Below are 22,947 nucleotides of genomic sequence, written 5' to 3'. Positions count from 1 at the left end.
AGTATTTTACCAGAGAAGCATTACTGGGTAACAATCTTATTTCTAATATTCATATAGTAAATAATTTTATCTACATCAGACATTACACTCGCTGTTTTTAGTCACTGTCTTATAATACCACTTTCTGTTACAGGCACATATAACAGCATCATGCAGCGGTGGTGGTTTCTCGACGAAAAAAACGGATCGGCCAGCAGCTTAGCTTCATCGTCCGGGGTTGCATCTAAAAAGACTAAACCCCAAAAACCTCCTGGTGATCGACGTCATAAGTTTCGAGTGTTGGTCACCTACGAGCTGTTGAAGGATGAAACAATAGCCGTTACGGGAAACTGCGAAGCTCTTGGCAATTGGGAATCGGAACATTGTGTCCAGATGCAGTTGGAAGATGGTAAGTAAATCATTTTTTTTTTTGATAATTGTGTTGTTGAACCACGTGTTTTTATTTGTATTTGTACATATTTTTTTTGATGTACATTACTAACCATGTGTACCCGGTATTGCTCAAATTTATCAGTTGATACGACTCAAAAAAAGTAAAAACACATGTTGTCACTATCATTCATACCCGTACTACCGTGCTACCTATGGTGGTTGGAGGGTAAAACCGTTATTCCTTCTTATCCGGATTTTTACTTTGAGAAATGATCTTGAATTACCCCAAGGAGCTTCCCCGCCCGATAAGATAAATAATTTTGAAATTATTGTCAGTTAAATAATTATTGGTTATAACCTGTTTTTATAAGAAATTCCAACAACGTACCTTCTCCGACAAAGTTTTTCTGCATCCTTTGGGTTATATTTTGACGCAATGTGTCACTTTGCTTACGATCAACGGAAACCTCTTGGAGTGAAAACGCAAACATTTTTCGAAGGTTCTCAGGCGTGATTCAAACCGTCCATGAGTTTTAAGATTTTGAGTTATTCTCAAATCTGGTAGAACGTCTATTCAAGCTATGCATAGAATGTTGCTTTCTCATTGTCGGGTGACCCTTTTCTTATGGGTATCGCAGGCCTGGTAGCGGGTCACTTTTTAGTGACTTAGTCACTTTTTTCGGGCTAGTCACTAAAAAGTCTCTTTTTTCGACCTCAAGTCACTAAAGTCACTTTTTCGCGCAAAAAGTCACTATTTTCAACTATTTTGAAACTATTGAAACCAAGATTTTTTTTATAAAGCTTTAGGTATCCATCTGATGATGCTTTGTTCATGGCAGAAATGAAATTACAGATCTTGGAAAAATGATCGTTCTGAAACTTCGCCAGCCATTTAACTCGCTGCTCTTATTGGCATTTCACCAGTAGCTAATTGAAGGTGTTTTACGTCACAATTTATAAATCGGTTATACAGTCATGCAACCAGGTGAACTGTCGATTTCAAGTTTTTTCTCAACTCAATATTTATACAGTAGGGGAAGGTGGTGAGATTTGACCCCTTGGAAGGCATGCTTCTCCAACCAAGAACGAAAGTAGTATCAAGGTGTCTACTAGCTGCAAAAACCTGGAATTATTAGGGAATTCCTCCCCACCTGGAAAATACCTGGAATTATCAGGGAATTCTTGACATAATCAGGGAAATTTTAATACCCGGTGATAATGAGTGAAATTCTCTCATAAGATGAAAAAAATCCTTAAAAATATTTGAATAAATATACCAATCAAATCTATTGAAAATGTAGTGAACGTTAATAGATCGTTGTTCTGCAAAAAACGTTTTGCCATCTTCAAAAGAATTCCTGGATAATTTCCGAAGATATTCTTGTTGAAATCTAGGAATTTATTCGAGAAATCAATTAGGGATTGCTTTGCAAATTCTTTTGAGTATTCTCTCGGAAATTCTTTAGGAATATATTAAAAAATACTAAATTAGTTAGGATTTTTCAAAAAAAAAATAAAATTCTAAGGAATTTCCGAAACAAAACTTAACCAAATTTTCAATGAAATTCCTAAAAAAAAAATTCAGAAGAATATCTAAAGAAATCTGCAAAGTATTTTATAAAGGGATTTTTACAAGACATTTTTGAACAAACACAAACAAACAAAAGAACAAAGGAATTCATAAAAAAAATGTAAAGGAATCGCCAAATGCATCTCTAAAGGAATTTCCGGAACAATTCCTTGAGATGTTTTCTTGAGTTTTAACAAAGAAATTAAATTCTGGAGGAAGTTCTGAAGCAATTCTTAAAATCCGGAGGATTTTCCGATGGAATCTATGGAGAAATTTTCAAAGGAATACCTGGAGGAATTTTCTATGGGATTCCTGAAGGAATTTAGATTGAATGGCTGAAGCAATTTCTGGGTAAACTTGCAAAGAAACTCCTGGAGAAATTTCTTAAGTAAATTACAACATTGTTTTTGTGAGGCCACCAAAAAATTCTTTAAAAACATATCTTTTGCAACATTTACTTTTGAGTTGATTATTTTGCTGCTAAATCTATATATGGCACGTTTGTTTTTACCTGGAAATTAATGTAAAACACTTGGAAAAAACCTGGAAAAAGCAGGGAATTTTGTTTTTACCGTATTACCGTATTTTTATAATAGCTCCTCTAGGCAAATGATCATTTTGTGGTGAGTTATTTTTTTGATTGACAACTTTATTTACTCTATTATTTACTGTGTTTTGTTCCTCCTAAAGATGTTTTTATTGATAAAAATTCATTGATAAAAATGCCAACATTCCACCACAATTTCAGGATTTTTGGATTTTGAGTTGTTGCCTCAATTTGAGGAGACTTGATCCCTCATTATAGCCATCCATATAAAAATTTGTCTCAAAAATTCAAGAAAATATAATTTGTTCTCAATTTTTTGTAATTGGACAGATGTAATGAAGGGTTTGCTCTAAAAAAAATATTTATTGAATAGATATCATAGAAAGGAGATCAAATCTCCCCAATTTTGAAGATCGCATGCGCTGTCGAATTCCATAGCAAAAATAGGTCATGAATACGCACAGCAAGTCGGAAAATCTGCGTTTTTTTGTAGGAAAAATAATTAAAAGTTCAGAGAGCATGTTCCCCATTACAAGCAGGAGGTCGAGCGTTCAATCCCAGGCTCGTTGTATATGAATCTTCATAATTTTTGTTTCGTTTTCTACCAAAACGATCCATACTGTTATTCCTGTCGCACTAAAAATTCCAAAAACATCCGTGGCACCAGTGACAAATCGTAGAATTCTCTGCATATTTCTAAAGTAGGTGTTCAGTTAATCCAATGATCGTAATTTTCACTCATTCTCAAGAGAAAAGAGTGCTCATTCACGCAGATTTTCGCCGAGAAATCATTTTCGGGAAAGAAAAACAGGTGTTATGAGTGATAGCCATATTTCGTTCACTTCCAGTGGCTTAAAAAATGATTTGCTTGCAAGACTACTCATAGTTTTGAGTAGTCCTGCTTTAGACTGATATTGAGTAAAATTTCCGTGGGATTAAATCAGAGGGCAATACAATTTTACTAAGTATCACTGAGTAGATAAAAGTTAGCGAGTACGATTTTCTTTTCTATTCTGAGTTTGTTGTAAGAGAAAATAGTGGTAAGTGAACGATGTTTTCCGCCACAAATTAGGGAAAAATTATTCTCCTTTGACCCAATAACGCTTGATTTCGTCTCATCGAACTTGCAACTGAAATTGGAAGTCACTATTTGGTCACTTTTTCTGCAACTGAAAGTCACTATTTGGTCCCTTTTTTCGTCAGCTTTGGTCACTTAAGTCACTATTTCGAGTGGCTTCGGTCGCTACCAGCCCTGGATCGCACGTTGTTGATGCAGTAGTTGAAGAGACGAGCTTTGTTTGCACGAGTTTGCAAGTCTTTAGCAACCACACAATGAGTCCCATTAACTTTCTGGGACTCGCACCGTTGTAAAAAGTACAACACCTTTGAAAAAAGTACGTTTGTCGTTCACAAGAGCGGTGGAGTGATTCAGGACCATGCAAATCCCGGAAAGTTAAGTCGGTTCCTAACCTGTAAATTCCTGCAGATTCACGACGTCAAAGTAGCGGGGATGATGCAACAAAATGCAACATGCAGCTATAGGACGAAATGAATGAAGACAACCTTAGCCACTCCAATCTTAGTACCTTAGGCCACTCTTGCTTTTGCCTAATAATAAATAATACAGTAAGCACCAATAAGTTCAGGTCAGATTCCCAGGGTCAGATACATAAAACCATCAACCCTTTGATTATTCAATTAGAATAGCAAGATTATAACTATATGTGAACGTACATGTAGTTGTGAATAGAGCTATGTACATCAAAAAGAAAACTCACATTTTCGCTATGTTTACCATTTCATGGACACCGCGATAATTATCATGGTTTATTTGTAGAACATCCCATTGTGTGCGAAATTTCTCAATGATATTACTTAGAGAGATAAGAGTGGTTGTGGTGAACTAGCCCGTGGCTTTATATCACATGAAAAATAAGCAAAACAAGTGATACTAGATAAGAGTTGGAATAAGGACATAAACTGTTCAAACAATAGAACGATATATGACAGCAGTGGCGTAGCAACGGGGGTGGAGTGGTAGGGTTTTAGGTTAAGTCATGTTTCTCACTATTTATGTAATTATAAACAAATCAAGAATTTTTTCACCGCATTTTCAAAACTGGTATCACGAGAGTTAAAATTTAGGGTTCTGTTCCCACACTTGCTTTGAAATTTTGTCGACTCATTCTCAGAAATCTAGGTTTACATATTAAGGTTAGATTTAAACAAAAAGGGCAACATTAAGATTCATTTTAGCATACATCTCAAAAATAATATGCTATATCAAATATCTCAACATTCATTTCATTTATTTAGTTAACATCTAAACAGATAACACTGAATCAACAATTTGACGCCACAATGCACGGTTCGAGGCCGCATCTCTCCATCCTCGGATACGCCCCACGCTCGCCAAGTCGTTCTGCACCTGGTCTCAACATCTTTACATTATTTATCAAACGAATACTCGGTCTCTAGGAGCAACGATATTCTGACTAATAATCCATTCCCTCTTATATGAGCCTAAGAAAGTGGCCAGCGCCGTCATTGACTGAAAATATTTGACCTTCCGAAACGTGTACAAATTTTCTTATAATTTGGGCACATGCACACACATATGAACACGGATGGACAAACATTTGTGCAGTTCGTCGAGCTGAGTCAAGCAACTCCATCGCTGGGTCGCAGCATGCAATATCGCAGTCTACAGAATCGCAGTCTAAAAACCAGCTAAACTAATTTAATTGTCCACTTCACAATGCTCGCCGTCCTGAACTAGTTTCTTGTCGTGTGATTATTTTTTATTAATTAAATCTAAATAAGATGGTTATTACTCATTTATTTGTTAATTCGCACTCTAAGCAGAGTTTGTCACTATAGTTTCTTCTATCCAATCCAGGTAATTCCCCACATTGGTATAAACACCAGGATGGTTTTTTGAGCCACATTTATACGCTCCAAAACTGACAACTCCCACGAGATAGTTGACGAGACCATGCGCTCGCGTTAATGGTCCTCCGGAATCGCCGCGGCATGAATCCTGCCCCTCTGAACCTCCGATACATAATTGGTCTTCCGTGAGCTCGATTTTCTGCGAGCCGAACGCTTCGTCACAGATACTTTTATTCTGTCCAATCAGCACCACGTGTCTTTGTATGCCGGGTGTTCCTAAAATGTAATGAGTTGTAAAATTTGAATTGAGACTTACTGTCAGTATAAGAAGAAAGTGATTTTTAATGTTATTTTTATTATACCTTGATCAGTTTGTCCCCAACCAGTGACGACGAACTCTTCCTGAGCAATGGGCAGTTGTCTAATGATTTCGCTGAATGGCAAACAGATAGGGATCACATAGTCGTTTATTAGGACATTCAGTTTAGTTTTCAGCAATCCGATGTCGTGCCTCATGTTCGGATTGTTGACCAGATACAATGGATGGGAGAATGAGTCCTCTATTTCGTATTCCGCTCTACATATTTGAATATCGTTTTTGATGGTGCAATTGGCTTTCCTTGTAGTATCCCATTCGTTGAATCTTACACGGTGTCTGAAATCAAAGTATCTTGTTTTCTAATGTCCATGAACCTTATTCATATCTCTCAGGCACATAAAAAATCTCAATGTCTGGATCTGAGGAACAGCTTCTTGTATACCGTAAAAACTACCGTATAAAAGATGGGCACTGCATTAGCTATGCTGTAGACAGAAGAGCTCTGCACCGGAAATGACCATCATGTTTTGATCGAACAATAACTAAGCATAATAGTAATTTAAAACATTTGCTAATATTGACCATCTCCACATAATAAGGATGCGTTCGATCGACTTGAATGTTGTTGAATCAAACCTTCTGAAATAAGATGAAGCAAGAAAATCTTGACACATTTTTTTTCAATCTCAATTATTGAAAGAAAAAAATGCCTACAATATGAGGATCGGGTGTTCCTTGTAGGTAAAAGATTATCTAAAAAGCTTCCTTTTGTATCACACAAGATGATGGAAGGACCCCTGTAAGTGTCGTTTTAGGATAGGTCCGTTATTGTATGGTGTTCGGCACTTGCTTAGACCGGCACCGAGAATCGAACCCATCCACCCTCAGCATGGTCTTTTTCTTTGTAGCCGCGCGTCTAACCGCACGGCTAAGGGAGCCCCAATACTTTAGAAAAAAAACCTGATTGATCAACCTAGCGGTGTTTGTGCCTTTCTCGTACATCAGATATACTAAAAAAATGAGTGAGAATTTCTTATCATGTTTTTGTATATAAATCGTATTTTGGCCATAACTTTTGATACCATAGTCCGATCTGGCCAATTTTCAATAGGAAACAATGGGACAGGATTCCCCGTCGAATGCAACATATCGGATCAAAATAAGTGCCTAAAAGATGAGTGAGTTTTATTTTGCGCACACACACACACACACACATACACACAGTCAGACATCATCTCAATTCGTCGAGCTGAGTCGATTGGTATATAACACTATGGGTCTCCGGGCCTTCTATCACAAAATCGTCTTGGAAGTGAATATATGTATAGCCTTTTCGTTACACCTTGGTGTACGAGAAAGGCAAAATGCTCAAAATATTGGAGATTTTAAATCAACAATATCAAAATAGATCCAATTATTTTTAATTATGTAGAGATGTTAATCTTTAGTCATATTTTAGATGGCAATCATGATTCGATAGATATCATGTCTAAAATTATAGGATAGCATTTTAGGTATTCACGCAGCTGTTTTTCTGATCCGGGCTGTAATAAAGTTTGAATATTTCTGTGATTTTTATTTTCTTATCCTCACGGTTCTCTTTTACCATAACTATCCTATTAACCCAATGCCGCAACATCATAAAATAGTTACCCGTTTGAGCTTACATTGACCAGCTCCTCGGAATGCTGATGATGCAATGTGCCGCTGTTAATGCCCAGCGATGATGCACTAGCGCAGCTCCACAGTATATGGAAAACCTTCTTTTACTGACACGGTACTGAATGACTCCGGCCCATGGAAACATACCGACACCAGTCTCTTCACCTCCAAAAATACGATTTGCTAGTTTGGGAACTCCACATCCTGCCACATTTTGAATAACCGGACAACAAACCTTGAAGTACCAAAATTTATTTGAAATGTTTTATACTGCTTCCTTTCCTCCAACTTTCCACTATTTTTGGGTAATGCCAAATAACTTTGGTTTTAAAGTTGTCATAACAGGTAATTCTTCCTATATGAAATTTTGGAAAACAAACGTTGGAAGGAGAAAGGGTCAACCAATTCAATTTGGTTTTTAGATAATCTACTGAACATCATTCAGGAAATACGAACCAGTGGTTTCGGAGGACTATCGCTAGTCTGGCCACATTTGTTGTGATCTATGAAATGATAGTCTTCATGTGTATTACGATCCGATCGAAGAATATCTATGACATGTTGACACTCTCGAGGTGCCAAACAGCGGCCCATACGATTGCTGGAGGTTGTGCAGGTCTGCAAAAAACGTTTTGCCATATTCAAAAACAATTCCTGGATAAATTCCGAAGATATTCTTGTGGAAATCTAGGAATTTATTCGAGAAATCAATTAGGGATTGCTTTGCAAATTCTTTTAATTATTCTCTCGGAAATTCTTTAGGAATATATTAAAAAATACTAAATTAGTTTGAATTTAAAAAAAATAAAATTCTAAGAAATTTCCGAAAGAAAACTTAACCAAATTTCCAATGAAATTCCTAAAAAAAAATCAGAAGAATATCTAAAGAAATCTGCAAAATATTTTATAAAGGAATTTCAGAGGGATTTTTACAAGACATTTTTGAACAAACACAAACAAACAAAAGAACAAAGGAATTCATAAAAAAAAATGTAAAGGAATCGCCAAATGCATCTCTAAAGGAATTTCCGGAACAATTCCTTGAGATGTTTCCTTGAGTTTTAACAAAGAAATTAAATCCTGGAGGAAGTTCTGAAGAAATTCTTAAAATCCGGAGGATTTTCCGATGGAATCTATGGAGAAATTTTCAAAGGAATACCTGAAGGACTTTTCCATGGGATTCCTGAAGGAATTTTGATTGAATGGCTGAAGCAATTTCTGGGTAAACTTGCAAAGAAACTCCTGGGGAAATTTCTTAAGTAAATTACAACATTGTTTTTGTGAGGCCACCAAAAAATTCTTTAAAAACATATCTTTTGCAATATTTACTTTTTTGAGTTGATTATTTTGCTGCTAAATCTATATATGGCACGTTTGTTTTTACCTGGAAATTAATGTAAAACACTTGGAAAAAACCTAGAAAAATCAGGGAATTCTGTTTTTACCGTATTACCGTATTTTTATAATAGCTCCTCTAGGCAAATGATCATTTTGTGGTGAGTTATTTTTTTGATTGACAACCTTATTTACTCTATTATTTACTGTGTTTTGTTCCTCCTAAAAATGTTTTTATTGATAAAAATTCATTGATAAAAATGCCAACATTCCACCACAATTTCAGGATTTTTGGATTTTGAGTTGTTGCCTCAATTTGAGGAGACTTGATCCCTCATTAGCCATCCATATAAAAATTTGTCTCAAAAATTCAAGAAAATATAATTTGTTCTCATTTTTTTGTAATTGGACAGATGTAATGAAGGGTTTGCTCTAAAAAAATATTTATTGAGTAGATATCATAGAAAGGAGATCAATTCTCCCCAATTTTGAAGATTGCATGCGCTGTCGAATTTCATAGCAAAAACAGGTCATAAATACGCACAGCAAGTCGGAAAATCTGCGTTTTTTGTAGGAAAAATAATTAAAAGTTCAGAGAGCATGGTCCTCATTACAAACAGGAGGTCGAGCGTTCAATCCCAGGCTCGTTGTATATGAATCTTCATAATTTTTGTTTCGTTTTCTACCAAAACGATCCATACTGTTATTCCTGTCGCACTAAAAATTCCAAAAACTTCCGTGGCACCAGTGACAAATCGTACAATTCTCTGCATATTTCTAAAGTAGGTGTTCAGTTAATCTAATGATCGTAATTTTTCACTCATTCTCAAGAGAAAATAGTGCTCATACACGCAGATTTTTGCCGAGAAATCATTTTCGGGAAAGAAAAACACCTAGGTGTTATGAGTGATAGCCATATTTTGTTCACTTCCAGTGGCTTAAAAAATGATTTGCTTGCAAGACTACTCATAGTTTTGAGTAGTCCTGCTTTAGACTGATATTGAGTAAAATTTCCGTGGGATTAAATCAGAGGACAATACAATTTTACTTAGTATCACTGAGTTAGCGTGTACGATTTTCTTATCTATTCTGAGTTTGTTGTAAGAAAAAATAGTGGTAAGTGAACGATGTTTTCCGTCACAAATTAGGGAAAAATTATTCTGCTTTGACCTAAAAACGCTTGATTTCGTCTCATCGAACTTGCAACTGAAATTGGAAGTCACTATTTGGTCACTTTTTCTGCAACTGAAGTCACTATTTGGTCACTAAAGTCACTATTTCGAGTGGCTTCGGTCGCTACCAGCCCTGGATCGCACGTTGTTGATGCAGTAGTTGAAGAGACGAGCTTTGTTTGCACGAGTTTGCAAGTCTTTAGCAACCACACAATGAGTCCCATTAACTTTCTGGGACTCGCACCGTTGTAAAAAGTACAACACCTTTGAAAAAAGTACGTTTGTCGTTCACAAGAGCGGTGGAGTGATTCAGGACCATGCAAATCCCGGAAAGTTAAGTCGGTTCCTAACCTGTAAATTCCTGCAGATTCACGACGTCAAAGTAGCGGGGATGATGCAACAAAATGCAACATGCAGCTATAGGACGAAATGAATGAAGACAACCTTAGCCACTCCAATCTTAGTACCTTAGGCCACTCTTGCTTTTGCCTAATAATAAATAATACAGTAAGCACCAATAAGTTCAGGTCAGATTCCCAGGGTCAGATACATAAAACCATCAACCCTTTGATTATTCAATTAGAATAGCAAGATTATAACTATATGTGAACGTACATGTAGTTGTGAATAGAGCTATGTACATCAAAAAAAGAAAACTCACATTTTCGCTATGTTTACCATTTCATGGACACCGCGATAATTATCATGGTTTATTTGTAGAACATCCCATTGTGTGCGAAATTTCTCAATGATATTACTTAGAGAGATAAGAGTGGTTGTGGTGAACTAGCCCGTGGCTTTATATCACATGAAAAATAAGCAAAACAAGTGATACTAGATAAGAGTTGGAATAAGGACATAAACTGTTCAAACAATAGAACGATATATGACAGCAGTGGCGTAGCAACGGGGGTGGAGTGGTAGGGTTTTAGGTTAAGTCATGTTTCTCACTATTTATGTAATTATAAACAAATCAAGAATTTTTTCACCGCATTTTCAAAACTGGTATCACGAGAGTTAAAATTTAGGGTTCTGTTCCCACACTTGCTTTGAAATTTTGTCGACTCATTCTCAGAAATCTAGGTTTACATATTAAGGTTAGATTTAAACAAAAAGGGCAACATTAAGATTCATTTTAGCATACATCTCAAAAATAATATGCTATATCAAATATCTCAACATTCATTTCATTTATTTAGTTAACATCTAAACAGATAACACTGAATCAACAATTTGACGCCACAATGCACGGTTCGAGGCCGCATCTCTCCATCCTCGGATACGCCCCACGCTCGCCAAGTCGTTCTGCACCTGGTCTCAACATCTTTACATTATTTATCAAACGAATACTCGGTCTCTAGGAGCAACGATATTCTGACTAATAATCCATTCCCTCTTATATAAGCCTAAGGAAGTGGCCAGCGCCGTCATTGACTGAAAATATTTGACCTTCCGAAACGTGTACAAATTTTCTTATAATTTGTGCACATGCACATATATATGAACACGGATAGACAAACATTTGTTCAGTTCGTCGAGCTGAGTCGAGCAACTCCATCGCTGGGTCGCAGCATGCAATATCGCAGTCTACAGAATCGCAGTCTAAAAACCAGCTAAACTAATTTAATTGTCCACTTCACAATGCTCGCCGTCCTGAACTAGTTTCTTGTCATGTGATTATTTTTTTATTAATTAAATCTAAATAGGATGGTTATTACTCATTTATTTGTTAATTCGCACTCTAAGCAGAGTTTGTCACTATAGTTTCTTCTATCCAATCCAGGTAATTCCCCACATTGGTATAAACACCAGGATGGTTTTTTGAGCCACATTTATACGCTCCAAAACTGACAACTCCCACGAGATAGTTGACGAGACCATGCGCTCGCGTTAATGGTCCTCCGGAATCGCCGCGGCATGAATCCTGCCCCTCTGAACCTCCGATACATAATTGGTCTTCCGTGAGCTCGATTTTCTGCGAGCCGAACGCTTCGTCACAGATACTTTTATTCTGTCCAATCAGCACCACGTGTCTTTGTATGCCGGGTGTTCCTAAAATGTAATGAGTTGTAAAATTTGAATTGAGACTTACTGTCAGTATGAGAAGAAAGTGATTTTAATGTTATTTTTATTATACCTTGATCAGTTTGTCCCCAACCAGTGACGACGAACTCTTCCTGAGCAATGGGCAGTTGTCTAATGATTTCGCTGAATGGCAAACAGATAGGGATCACATAGTCGTTTATTAGGACATTCAGTTTAGTTTTCAGCAATCCGATGTCGTGCCTCATGTTCGGATTGTTGACCAGATACAATGGATGGGAGAATGAGTCCTCTATTTCGTATTCCGCTCTACATATTTGAATATCGTTTTTGATGGTGCAATTGGCTTTCCTTGTAGTATCCCATTCGTTGAATCTTACACGGTGTCTGAAATCAAAGTATCTTGTTTTCTAATGTCCATGAACCTTATTCATATCTCTCAAGCACATAAAAAATCTCAATGTCTGGATCTGAGGAACAGCTTCTTGTATACCGTAAAAACTACCGTATAAAAGATGGGCACTGCATTAGCTATGCTGTAGACAGAAGAGCTCTGCACCGGAAATGACCATCATGTTTTGATCGAACAATAACTAAGCATAATAGTAATTTAAAACATTTGCTAATATTGACCATCTCCACATAATAAGGATGCGTTCGATCGACTTGAATGTTGTTGAATCAAACCTTCTGAAATAAGATGAAGCAAGAAAATCTTGACACATTTTTTCAATCTCAATTATTGAAAGAAAAAAAATGCCTACAATATGAGGATCGGGTGTTCCTTGTAGGTAAAAGATTATCTAAAAAGCTTCCTTTTGTATCACACAAGATGATGGAAGGACCCCTGTAAGTGTCGTTTTAGGATAGGTCCGTTATTGTATGGTGTTCGGCACTTGCTTAGACCGGCACCGAGAATCGAACCCATCCACCCTCAGCATGGTCTTTTTCTTTGTAGCCGCGCGTCTAACCGCACGGCTAAGGGAGCCCCAATACTTTAGAAAAAAAAACCTGATTGATCAACCTAGCGGTGTTTGTGCCTTTCTCGTACATCAGATATACTAAAAAAATGAGTGAGAATTTCTTATCATGTTTTTGTATATAAATCGTATTTTGGCCATAACTTTTGATACCATAGTCCGATCTGGCCAATTTTCAATAGGAAACAATGGGACAGGATTCCCCGTCGAATGCAACAATCGGATCAACATTAGTGCCTAAAAGATGAGTGAGTTTTATTTTGCGCACATACATACACACACGCACACACATACACACAGACAGACATCATCTAAGTTCGTCGATCTGCGTCGATTGGTATATAACACTATGGGTCTCCGGACCTTCTATCACAAAATCGTCTTGGAAGTGAATATATAGCCTTTTCGTTACACCATGGTGTACGAGAAAGGCAAAAATGCTCAAAATATTGGAGATTTCAAATCAACAATATCAAAATAGATCCAATTATTTTTAATTATGTAGAGATGTTAATCTTTAGTCATATTTTAGATGGCAATCATGATTCGATAGATATCATGTCTAAAATTATAGGATAGCATTTTAGGTATTCACGCAGCTGTTTTTCTGATCCGGGCTGTAATAAAGTTTGAATATTTCTGTGATTTTTATTTTCTTATCCTCACGGTTCTCTTTTACCATAACTATCCTATTAACCCAATGCCGCAACATCATAAAATAGTTACCCGTTTGAGCTTACATTGACCAGCTCCTCGGAATGCTGATGATGCAATGTGCCGCTGTTAATGCCCAGCGATGATGCACTAGCGCAGCTCCACAGTATATGGAAAACCTTCTTTTACTGACACGGTACTGAATGACTCCGGCCCATGGAAACATACCGACACCAGTCTCTTCACCTCCAAAAATACGATTTGCTAGTTTGGGAACTCCACATCCTGCCACATTTTGAATAACCGGACAACAAACCTTGAAGTACCAAAATTTATTTGAAATGTTTTATACTGCTTCCTTTCCTCCAACTTTCCACTATTTTTGGGTAATGCCAAATAACTTTGGTTTTAAAGTTGTCATAACAGGTAATTCTTCCTATATGAAATTTTGGAAAACAAACGTTATGGAAGGAGAAAGGGTCAACCAATTCAATTTGGTTTTTAGATAATCTACTGAACATCATTCAGGAAATACGAACCAGTGGTTTCGGAGGACTATCGCTAGTCTGGCCACATTTGTTGTGATCTATGAAATGATAGTCTTCATGTGTATTACGATCCGATCGAAGAATATCTATGACATGTTGACACTCTCGAGGTGCCAAACAGCGGCCAATACGATTGCTGGAGGTTGTGCAGGTTTCGTTCAACTCACTTCTAACCAAACAGATTCCGAGACTCAACAAAAACAGTTGGACAACAGATAACATCGTCTGATGCTTAAATGGCCGTGAATAATCGCGTCCGATGCCCTAGAGATCAAATTTCCAACTGATACATCATTGAGCCGGTTTTTACTACTACAAAGTTAAAGGCAGACGGATGGCTCTGTAATTGATCATTTATACAGTCTCTTCAGGCAAGTATATATTGCCTTTCTCGTACGCCGAAAGGCTATATGTTCACTCCAAAAACTAATTTTTGATAGAAGACCCACCGAGCCGACTTTCATATACCAATCGTCTCAGCTGTATGAATTGGCGACTTTCTGTGTGGGTATGTGCGCAATAAAACTCACTCAAATTAAAGGCACTAATTTTAATCCGATTTGCTTGTTACAGCTTTCATTAGACAGAGAATCCTGTCCAATTGCTTCCTATTGCGAATTGGCCAGATCGGACTATGAGCTCAAAAGTAATGGTCAAAATACGTATTTCAAAACGTATACACGGAAAATTTCTTTTTTTTTTGTATTACCTATACTCATCCAATTTGCTCGTAACAAGTTGCGACCGACGAGAAATTTCACATTGAGTAAAAACTAATGTAAAACTCACATAGACATTACCTCAATTCGTCGAGCGGTCGAGCGTCGATCGGTATATAACACTATGGGTCTCCGGGCCTCCTATAAAAAGTATACTTTGTATACGAGAAAGGCAAAAATAGAAATTATCCACAAGAAAGACATTATCATCACTAGGTGAATTAATTAGGTTTTTTTAAAACAGTTTCGCTGTTTTTGCTCGTTGTAGATTTATTTATCTGGAGACTTCAGTCTTCGACCACATAGTAAAAAAATCAAGTACAGGAATATACTTAAACTAAAAATTGGTGTGATGACATCTGATGAGTTTGAGTGATAACGATATTTGAGATGCCGCGAAAGCAAAATAGTTCACTAAACAGAAGATTCTTTTAGTCTCACTTCTACAATCGATTTCAGTATCACTGAAATAAATAAGAGACATTGAATCATTGCTCTAGGCATTATTATGGAAATCCCATCTGATAGCGATGTTTTACTTCGCCTTTCTTGTGATGGATTGCCACAATCTGACGAAGATGTATGCACTTATACCATTTATTTGTTGTAGAAGAAATTACTTGTTTGAGGATTCACGTCGAAGCGAAACTAAAAAATCCAAAAAGTACTTGAGTTTTTTTTAATAATGCAATACTGGAAAGATATTTCTCGCGCTTAGGATCATAAGGGCGTAACTGTATTGACCGATTTCTCTTCATCATTTTTTTCTTTCGTTAAAAACTCGACCTAATTAAAAGCTACAACCACGATTGTTGTTTCTGGAGGAATCTGCAACTATCCTCTATTGCCACAAACCAAAAAATCTAGGATGAACTGTTGAAATTCGCTGCATTGATAGTAAGAAAACAAAGATAAATCAATCATTGCAATTGAACCTAAGTGTGAGATTTATTCGAGCTAATCAAAGTGAAGACTGATATTGATGTTTGACTAAGTGACTGACTGATATTTGGTTAGGTACATACTCAGGTTGCTCGACTTTTTAAAATAATTCTAACATTCCTTCAATAAACTTTTTCTCCTATTTGCGTACAAAATAATACATTTCGTTCAAAAGTTACAACTATAGATACTATATATTCCAAAGACAAGCTTTGAAGGCGAGTGTAGCCCAACGAATTGTTAATTTGCATAGCCAAACGATCATGGCATCACGATTGTAATTCAAGAAACGTTAAAATTTAACTAAAAAAAAGCGAAAAGGCTCAGCTGTTTGAGAGTGCCCATAATTTTATTCTAGGTCTCATTCGTCCAGTTGAGGATCAGGTTACACGAGGGTTCGAAGACATTCTCAATCAAGAGAATGTTTTTGACCGTTTGTTGGGAACTAATTTGGATGAAGTGAGATCTATTACTAGAAAATTTAAAAATATGAAAGCCCCGGGTGATGATGGTATTTTCTACATACTAATCAAAAAACTTCCTGAAAGCTCTTTATCCTTTTATATATTTAACAAATGTTTCAATTGGCATATATTTGTCCCGTAATGCTGGGTAGACACCTTTACGTGGTGCATTACGGAGTAAGATCTACCACACTGTGCTCTAGTTCTATAATTTGCTTTTAGATGACCCACCCTTTGCTCCTTTTGAATGGAGTCAATGGAGTAAATTATGAAAACGTAACTCAATCTTAGGCTGGTTTCGAAGCCGACGACATGAATCTCCAAGCTCTAGAGCGCTCATTAATTAGGAAAGAAGCGGATACGAATTTGGTGGGTCTGCTGGACCCTCTGACTGATTAGAGCTCTGTGTTGTAGAGATGTAATGAGCATAATAGATTAAATTTGATCAAGTATGAAAATAGGCACATGAAATAATTTATTACATTACATAATAATTTATTTATTACAAATTACATCTCTACATGTGTAAAGGTTTATCCCACTTTTTGTTGAAGCCGAAACTGATTGAGGGGCGCGCCTTTGAGAGTTGCCACCTCTAGAAGGGTATAAATAGTAGAACCTCAATCTAAAGAGGTCTCACATTAAGTTTGGGAACTATCTGAATAATAAACGACTACTTCATTTCTCCTCAATAGAAATGGAGCAGAAAGCCATGCACTAAACAAATGACACGAGTAGAGTATACTACAAAAGCTCAATGTAATGGAGGCAGTAGTCCATCCCGAAAAGTAAATTGGATATTTCCCTGAAAGATGGAAAAACGCCAAAGTGATTCCAATTTTGAAGCCGGACAAAAATCCAGCTGATGCTTCTAGTTATTGTCAAATCAGTTTGCTTTCTTCATTAAGCAAACTGTTTGAAAAGATTATTTTAAATAGAATGATGGTTCATATTAATGACAATTCTATTTTTGCTGATGAGCAATATGGTTTTCGCCATGGGCATTCAACCACTCATCAATTATTTAGAGTTACGAATTAAATTCGAATCAACAAATCTGAAGGATATTCGACTGGAGTTGCTCTTCTTGATATAGAGAAAGCATTTGACAGTGTTTGGCATGAAGGTTTGATTGTAAAATTGATGAATTTTAATTTTCCTCTGTACATTATTAAACTGATCCAAAATTATTTATCAGATCGCTCACTGCAGGTAAACTATCAGAATTCTAAATCTGATAGATTACCAGTTAGAGCTGGTGTTCCCCAAGGCAGCATACTGGGGCCCATATTGTATAACATTTTTACTTCTGACTTACCTGATTTACCACCAGGGTGTCAAAAATCTTTGTTTGCAAATGACACGGGCCTCTCAGCCAAAGGGCGAAGCCTTCGTGTCATTTGTAGTAGATTGCAAAAAAGTTTGGATATTTTCTCCACCTACTTGCAAAATTGGAAAATTTCCCCGAATGCTTCCAAAACTCAGCTTATAATTTTCCCACATAAGTCGAGAGCTTCTTATTTGAAACCTTCTAGCAGACATATTGTCACTATGAATGGGGTTCCAGTTAATTGGTCTAGCGAAGCTGAATATTTAGGACTTCTGCTAGATCAAAAATTAACTTTCAAAAATCACATTGAAGGCCTTCAAGCCAAATGTAACAAATATATTAAGTGTCTATATCCACTTATAAACATAAAATCAAAACTTTGTCTTAAGAACAAACTTTTGATTTACAAACAAATTTTTAGACCAGCCATGTTGTATGCTGTGCCAATATGGACTAGTTGCTGCAATACCAGAAAGAACGCACTTCAGAGGTTTCAAAATAAAATTTTGAAAATGATTCTGAAGTTGCCTCCGTGGTATAGTACCAATGAACTTCATAGAATTTCTAATATCGAGACATTGCAACTATTAGCTCCTTGTACCCTTAGTGTAAATTAGGTTAAGTTTAGTTTAAGTAGAAAACATTGTAATTCCTACATGGTTCAATTCAACCAGAGGAAAAATTCTAACTGCCAGAGGCAATTGAAATGTATTAATAATAACTAAAAAGTAACATAGCAAATTAGGATGATAGTGTTAAGAAAACACGGAACACCTAGTCTAAGAGATGAATGCATGTATTAGATAATTAGCAAATAAAATTAGTTTAAAAAAAAGTCGAAGGAGCCAGAGCCTTAGCCCGTCAACGATACTCCGCTCTGGAAAAGGAAGTGAAGCGCTCATGTCGACGGGACAAGAGATCGTGAGCGGATTTTGCACGAATATGAATACTTACTTGATACTTGATGGGCTACAGCTCTTCGATGAACCTACGCCGAATGGAGTATCCTTCTCCACTGGACTCGATCCTGGGCCAATCGCCCTGAACATTGAGCGCCCTCAGGTCCTCTTCAACTGCAAAAAGCCATCGTGTACGCGGCCTTCCACGAAGCCTGCGGCCTCTTCCGGGTTCTCTACTAAATATTATCTTCGCTTGACGTTCTTCCGGCATACGAACAACGTGACCAGCCCATCGTAGTCTGCCGTGTTGTATAAGCTTAATAATATCCAGCCCTTTATACACCTGGTACAATTCGTGATTCATGCGACGCCGCCAGATACCATTCTCCTGTTTACCGCCGAGTATTGTCCGCAGCACCTTACGCTCAAACACTTCGAGAGCTCTCCGATCAGCCTCCTTTAACGTCCATGTCTCATGGCCGTATAAAGCCACCGGAAGAATCAGAGTAGTATACAGCGCGAGTTTTGTTTTCGTTTGCAGACTACGGGACTTAAGCTGGTTACGAAGTCCGTAATAAGCCCTATTTGCAGCTGCAATACGCCTTTTCACCTCGCGGGTAACATCATTATCGCACGTCACTAATGTTCCAAGATACACAAATTCTTCTACCACTTCAAATTTTTCACCATCCAGCACTATTTCGCTACCACCACAACTAATGAACCCACGTTGATTGCCAGCGACCATGTACTTCGTTTTGCTGGTATTGATCGTGAGTCCAATCCTCGCTATCTCACTCTTAAAAGGCGCAAAAGCCTCTTCCACGGCACGGCGATCAATTCCGATAATATCGATATCGTCCGCAAATTCCAGGAGCATATGCGATTTTGTGATAATGGTACCGCTTCTTTGCATACCAGCTCTCCTAATCGCTCCCTCGAGCGCTATATTGAACAGTAGGTTCGAGAGTGCATCACCCTGCTTTAATCCATCTAAGGTAACAAATGACGTCGAATTTCATCCGCAACCCTTACACTTGATTTCGGTCCGTCCAACGTTATACGAATCAGCCGTATCAGTTTCGCCGGAAAACCATGTTCAAGCATAATTTGTCATAATTCATTCCGTTTCACTGAATCGTACGCCGCCTTGAAATCAATAAACAGATGATGTGTCTGCAAGTTGTACTCCCGGAATTTATCAAGGATTTGTCTCAGGGTAAACATTCGATCCGTAGTTGATCGGCCCTCACGAAAACCTGCTTGGTATTCGCCGACGAAGGACTCTTCAAGCGGTCTCAATCTGTTGAACAGAATACGGGACATAATTTTGTACGCCGAATTAAGGAGGGTTATTCCTCGGTAATTGGCGCACTCCAGTCCGTGCCCTTTCTTAAAGAGAGGGCAAATGAGGCCGTCCAACCAGCTAGCAGGCATTTCCTCGTCTTCCCATATTTTCGACATAATATGGTGCAGAACTTCATAAAGCTGCTCACTGCCATGTTTGAGAAGTTCAGCCGGGAGCTGGTCCTTCCCCGCAGCCTTATTGTTTTTCAGCTCTTTGACAGCTTTTTTAACCTTATCTAGTGTAGGTGACTCCACAGCTTGTCCATCGTCACTAATATTTATTCTGTTCACCGATGCACCGTCACTTCCTCCATTCAACAAAGTCTCGAAGTGTTGCTTCCACCTGGCAGCCACTTCAGTTTTATCTGTCAGCAAATTCCCTTGTTGGTCGTTGCACATGACGGGAGATGGGGCTGTCTTTCTCCGCACGCCATTGACAGACTCATAAAACCTCCGCATATCGTTCTGCTCCATTTTTTCCTGCGCCTCACTAATAACTTGTTCTTCGTACTCTTTTTTCTTCCTGCGGTGGGTTCGCTTTTCGGCTGCTATTGCTTCCTTGTACCGATCTCTATTCGATCGGGTACCCGACACCAACATCCGGCTTCTGGCAACGTTCTTCTCGTCTGTCACTCTCTGACACTCCACATCGAACCAACCCGTCCTGGGTCGCCTCTGTGCAGTGCCTACCACTTCTCGTGCTGTTGTGCTCACCGCTCCATGGATCGACTCCCATAGATCGTTGATGTTGTCGCTAACGTTGATTGCACTTATCCTTTCGTCGAGCTTCTGGCGGTACTCAGCCGATACTCCTTCCGCCGACAATCGCTGGATATTGTAACGCATCGTTCGCTGTGATCTTTCGTTCGATACAGTTGACAACCGTGATCGAATTTTACTGACAATGAGGTAGTGATCAGAATCAATGTTCGGACCTCTGAATGTCCGCACATCGATAACATCCGAGAAATGGCGCCCATCCACCAGGACATGGTCTATCTGGTTGCAAGTTTCACCATTTGGGTGTCTCCAGGTGTGCTTTCGGATGTTCTTTCGTGCAAAGTAGGTGCTACTGATGGCCATCCCTCTGGCAGCAGCAAAATTTACTAGCCGTAGGCCGTTGTCATTGGTAGCGGAGTGAAGGCTCTCCCTACTGATTATGGGACGGAAAAAGTCCTCTCTACCGACCTGAGCGTTAGCGTCTCCGATAACAATTTTCACGTCATGCTTTGGGCACTCTCCATAGGCTTTATCAAGACATTCATAAAACGTGTCCTTCACGTCGTCGGATTTATCGTTTGTCGGTGCGTAAACGTTGATTAGGCTGTAATTGAAGAATTTGCCCCGTATCCCCAACTCACAGATTCGTTCGCTAATGGGTTTCCACCGCATCACTAGCTTCATCTGCTTGCCCATCACTACGAAACCAACTCCATGCTCTGCTTTTTCACCGCCGCTGTGAAAGATGTTATACTTGAATGCAGTATTGGTCGTGGGGTCCACGGCTCGGAATTCACGTTCTCCGGATCTAGGCCATCGGACTTCTTGAATAGCAGCCACGTTCACTCCAACCTTCTGCAGTTCACGAGCCAGAAGGCTCACTCGTCCAGGTTCATTTAGGGTCCTGACATTCCAGGTACCGAGTTTTCAATCATAGTCCTTATTTCGTTGCCGGGTCGGTTGCCAAAAATAACATTCTCTTTTTCTTCTATCTCCATTTTTCGTGGTATTTGAGAGGCTTCAGTAAGCTACCTTACCGGGGTCGCGTTACCTACATCGCGATGATGGGGCTGCCACCTTAGGTATAGCTGACGCGATACAGCATTTCGTTAATCAGCCGCTGGGTACCAGGCAGACGCTGTTTGAGTCGCACCTCCTGGTGAACAGACGCTCGAATATGAATACGACGATGCATATTAAGGCGCGACTTTTTAGCTATTGACCGACGTTTCAGCTGATCAGTTAAACGCTGGTTCGAGTACTACGAACAATTTTTCCAAGTGCTAGTCAGGCCAACACTACCTCGACATGATTTACCTATCCCTATCCACCGGGATGGGGCTGCCATCTTAAATATAGCTTCCGGGGAAAAGCATTTCGAACTCAGCCGCTGGATGTCAGAACAGACGCTGTTGGAGCTGCACCTCCTTGGTGAACCGACGTTCGATCAGTCGGGTTAAATTTGTCTAAAGTCCCACCCAACATCAGGACTAGGCTAGTGCGCTTTGAGCGGAACACGGTCGCTTTGATAGGGCTTGCGGACACTTATAGCTTTTTATAGAAGCTCAACAGAGCCCACTGCCAAACCCCACCACATCCTAGGCAAGCCCCCCCTAGGTCGCACCCTCTCACTCTAGCTGAGGCTACACTACCAGCTAAGTACGCAACTCTTAGCATGAGGTCAGTTGTCATCTAAAGGCTGTGGAAGCATGAGTATTGGGGCTTGTGAGTTATGACCATCAGAGCTATGTTTGACGATCTATACCAGCTGACCTCACCATTTCCTAGCCCGTTTTAAAAGGGTCCAGGCCACAATTCATTTGAATCAAGCTTTTTGACCGGTACATATTCTATTATGATTTCATTCCGGAATTCTTCTGAAACGTCAAGAATGAAAAAGCAACCAAAAACACGAATCCTGAAGTCACTACGGTGCCCCCGGGGAACCTGACCACTTCCGTGACTTATTGTCCCATGATTGTCCCAGGAGAACCCGTATAAGAGTTTCAGTTTAAGCAACAAGTCAAATGATGGCTAGTTTATCATGGTTTCCAATCAGGAAGCCAATCATACATATAAAATGGACCATTGACGACTCTAAACGCTTTCAGGTTTAAGGTCCTGGTAAAGCCGGGCAAAAATAGGAATTAATAAATATATTAATTCCTTCTGATTGAGATAACAATTTAAAAATTCATCTGGTCACCCTACATTTGTTCCTAGTCATTTGCTGTGATTTTATCTATTAGATATCAATGACCTTCCAATCAATTAATACCGAATCTATACCGCACTTTACCGTTGGAAACTCAGGTGTATATTTTTCTTGTGGGGAACCATGGAAAAGTCGTTTTATGACTTGTTTTGGCGCTAAGATTGATATAATCACTTCTACAGATTTTCATTTTCGGGTTTGCCGAAGGTCATGGACA

General features: G+C 38.6%; 3 protein-coding genes across 5 annotated transcripts in view; 1 reads left to right on the top strand and 2 right to left on the bottom strand.

Annotated features, from left to right (window-relative positions):
* The window catches only part of LOC134211897 (glycerophosphocholine phosphodiesterase GPCPD1), a 91,041-nt gene that overhangs the window by 16,608 nt on the left and 51,486 nt on the right, over window positions 1-22,947 (top strand). For all 3 annotated transcript variants that reach the window (XR_009979140.1, XR_009979139.1, XM_062689273.1), the window contains exon 2: window positions 134-388. Coding sequence is in view for 1 of the 3 variants with exons in the window: in XM_062689273.1 (XP_062545257.1) it covers window positions 151-388 (238 nt within the window). In the remaining 2 variants the exon portion in view is untranslated. The remainder of the gene's footprint in view (window positions 1-133; window positions 389-22,947) is intronic.
* On the bottom strand, window positions 5,309-7,484 carry LOC134211901 (CLIP domain-containing serine protease B15-like). The gene is made up of 3 exons (XM_062689278.1): window positions 7,354-7,484; window positions 5,744-6,036; window positions 5,309-5,657 (listed from the first exon to the last, which is right to left on the bottom strand). Exons 2-3 carry the CDS (start codon window positions 5,895-5,897, stop codon window positions 5,347-5,349), a joined length of 465 nt encoding a protein of 154 aa, XP_062545262.1. The 5' UTR covers window positions 5,898-6,036; window positions 7,354-7,484; the 3' UTR covers window positions 5,309-5,346.
* LOC134211900 (CLIP domain-containing serine protease B15-like) lies at window positions 11,573-14,585 on the bottom strand. The gene is made up of 4 exons (XM_062689277.1): window positions 14,086-14,585; window positions 13,633-13,862; window positions 12,007-12,299; window positions 11,573-11,921 (listed from the first exon to the last, which is right to left on the bottom strand). The coding sequence occupies exons 1-4, from the start codon at window positions 14,314-14,316 to the stop codon at window positions 11,611-11,613; spliced, it is 1,065 nt and encodes a 354-aa protein (XP_062545261.1). The 5' UTR covers window positions 14,317-14,585; the 3' UTR covers window positions 11,573-11,610.

Source organism: Armigeres subalbatus, chromosome 2 (assembly GCF_024139115.2).
Source record: "Armigeres subalbatus isolate Guangzhou_Male chromosome 2, GZ_Asu_2, whole genome shotgun sequence".
Taxonomy (NCBI): Eukaryota; Metazoa; Arthropoda; class Insecta; order Diptera; family Culicidae; genus Armigeres; species Armigeres subalbatus.
This window is presented reverse-complemented; position numbering and strand designations above follow the sequence as displayed.

Coding starts and splice junctions, on each gene's coding strand:
- LOC134211901 (XM_062689278.1), bottom strand. CDS start 5,897: ATGAGGCACGACATCGGATTGCTGAAAACTAAACTGAATGTCCTAATA. Junction 5,658..5,743: donor TTGGGGACAAACTGATCAAG/GTATAATAAAAA, acceptor ATTACATTTTAG/GAACACCCGGCATACAAAGA.
- LOC134211900 (XM_062689277.1), bottom strand. CDS start 14,316: ATGTTATCTGTTGTCCAACTGTTTTTGTTGAGTCTCGGAATCTGTTTG. Junction 12,300..13,632: donor ATTCCGAGGAGCTGGTCAAT/GTAAGCTCAAAC, acceptor CTTTGATTTCAG/ACACCGTGTAAGATTCAACG. Junction 11,922..12,006: donor TTGGGGACAAACTGATCAAG/GTATAATAAAAA, acceptor ATTACATTTTAG/GAACACCCGGCATACAAAGA.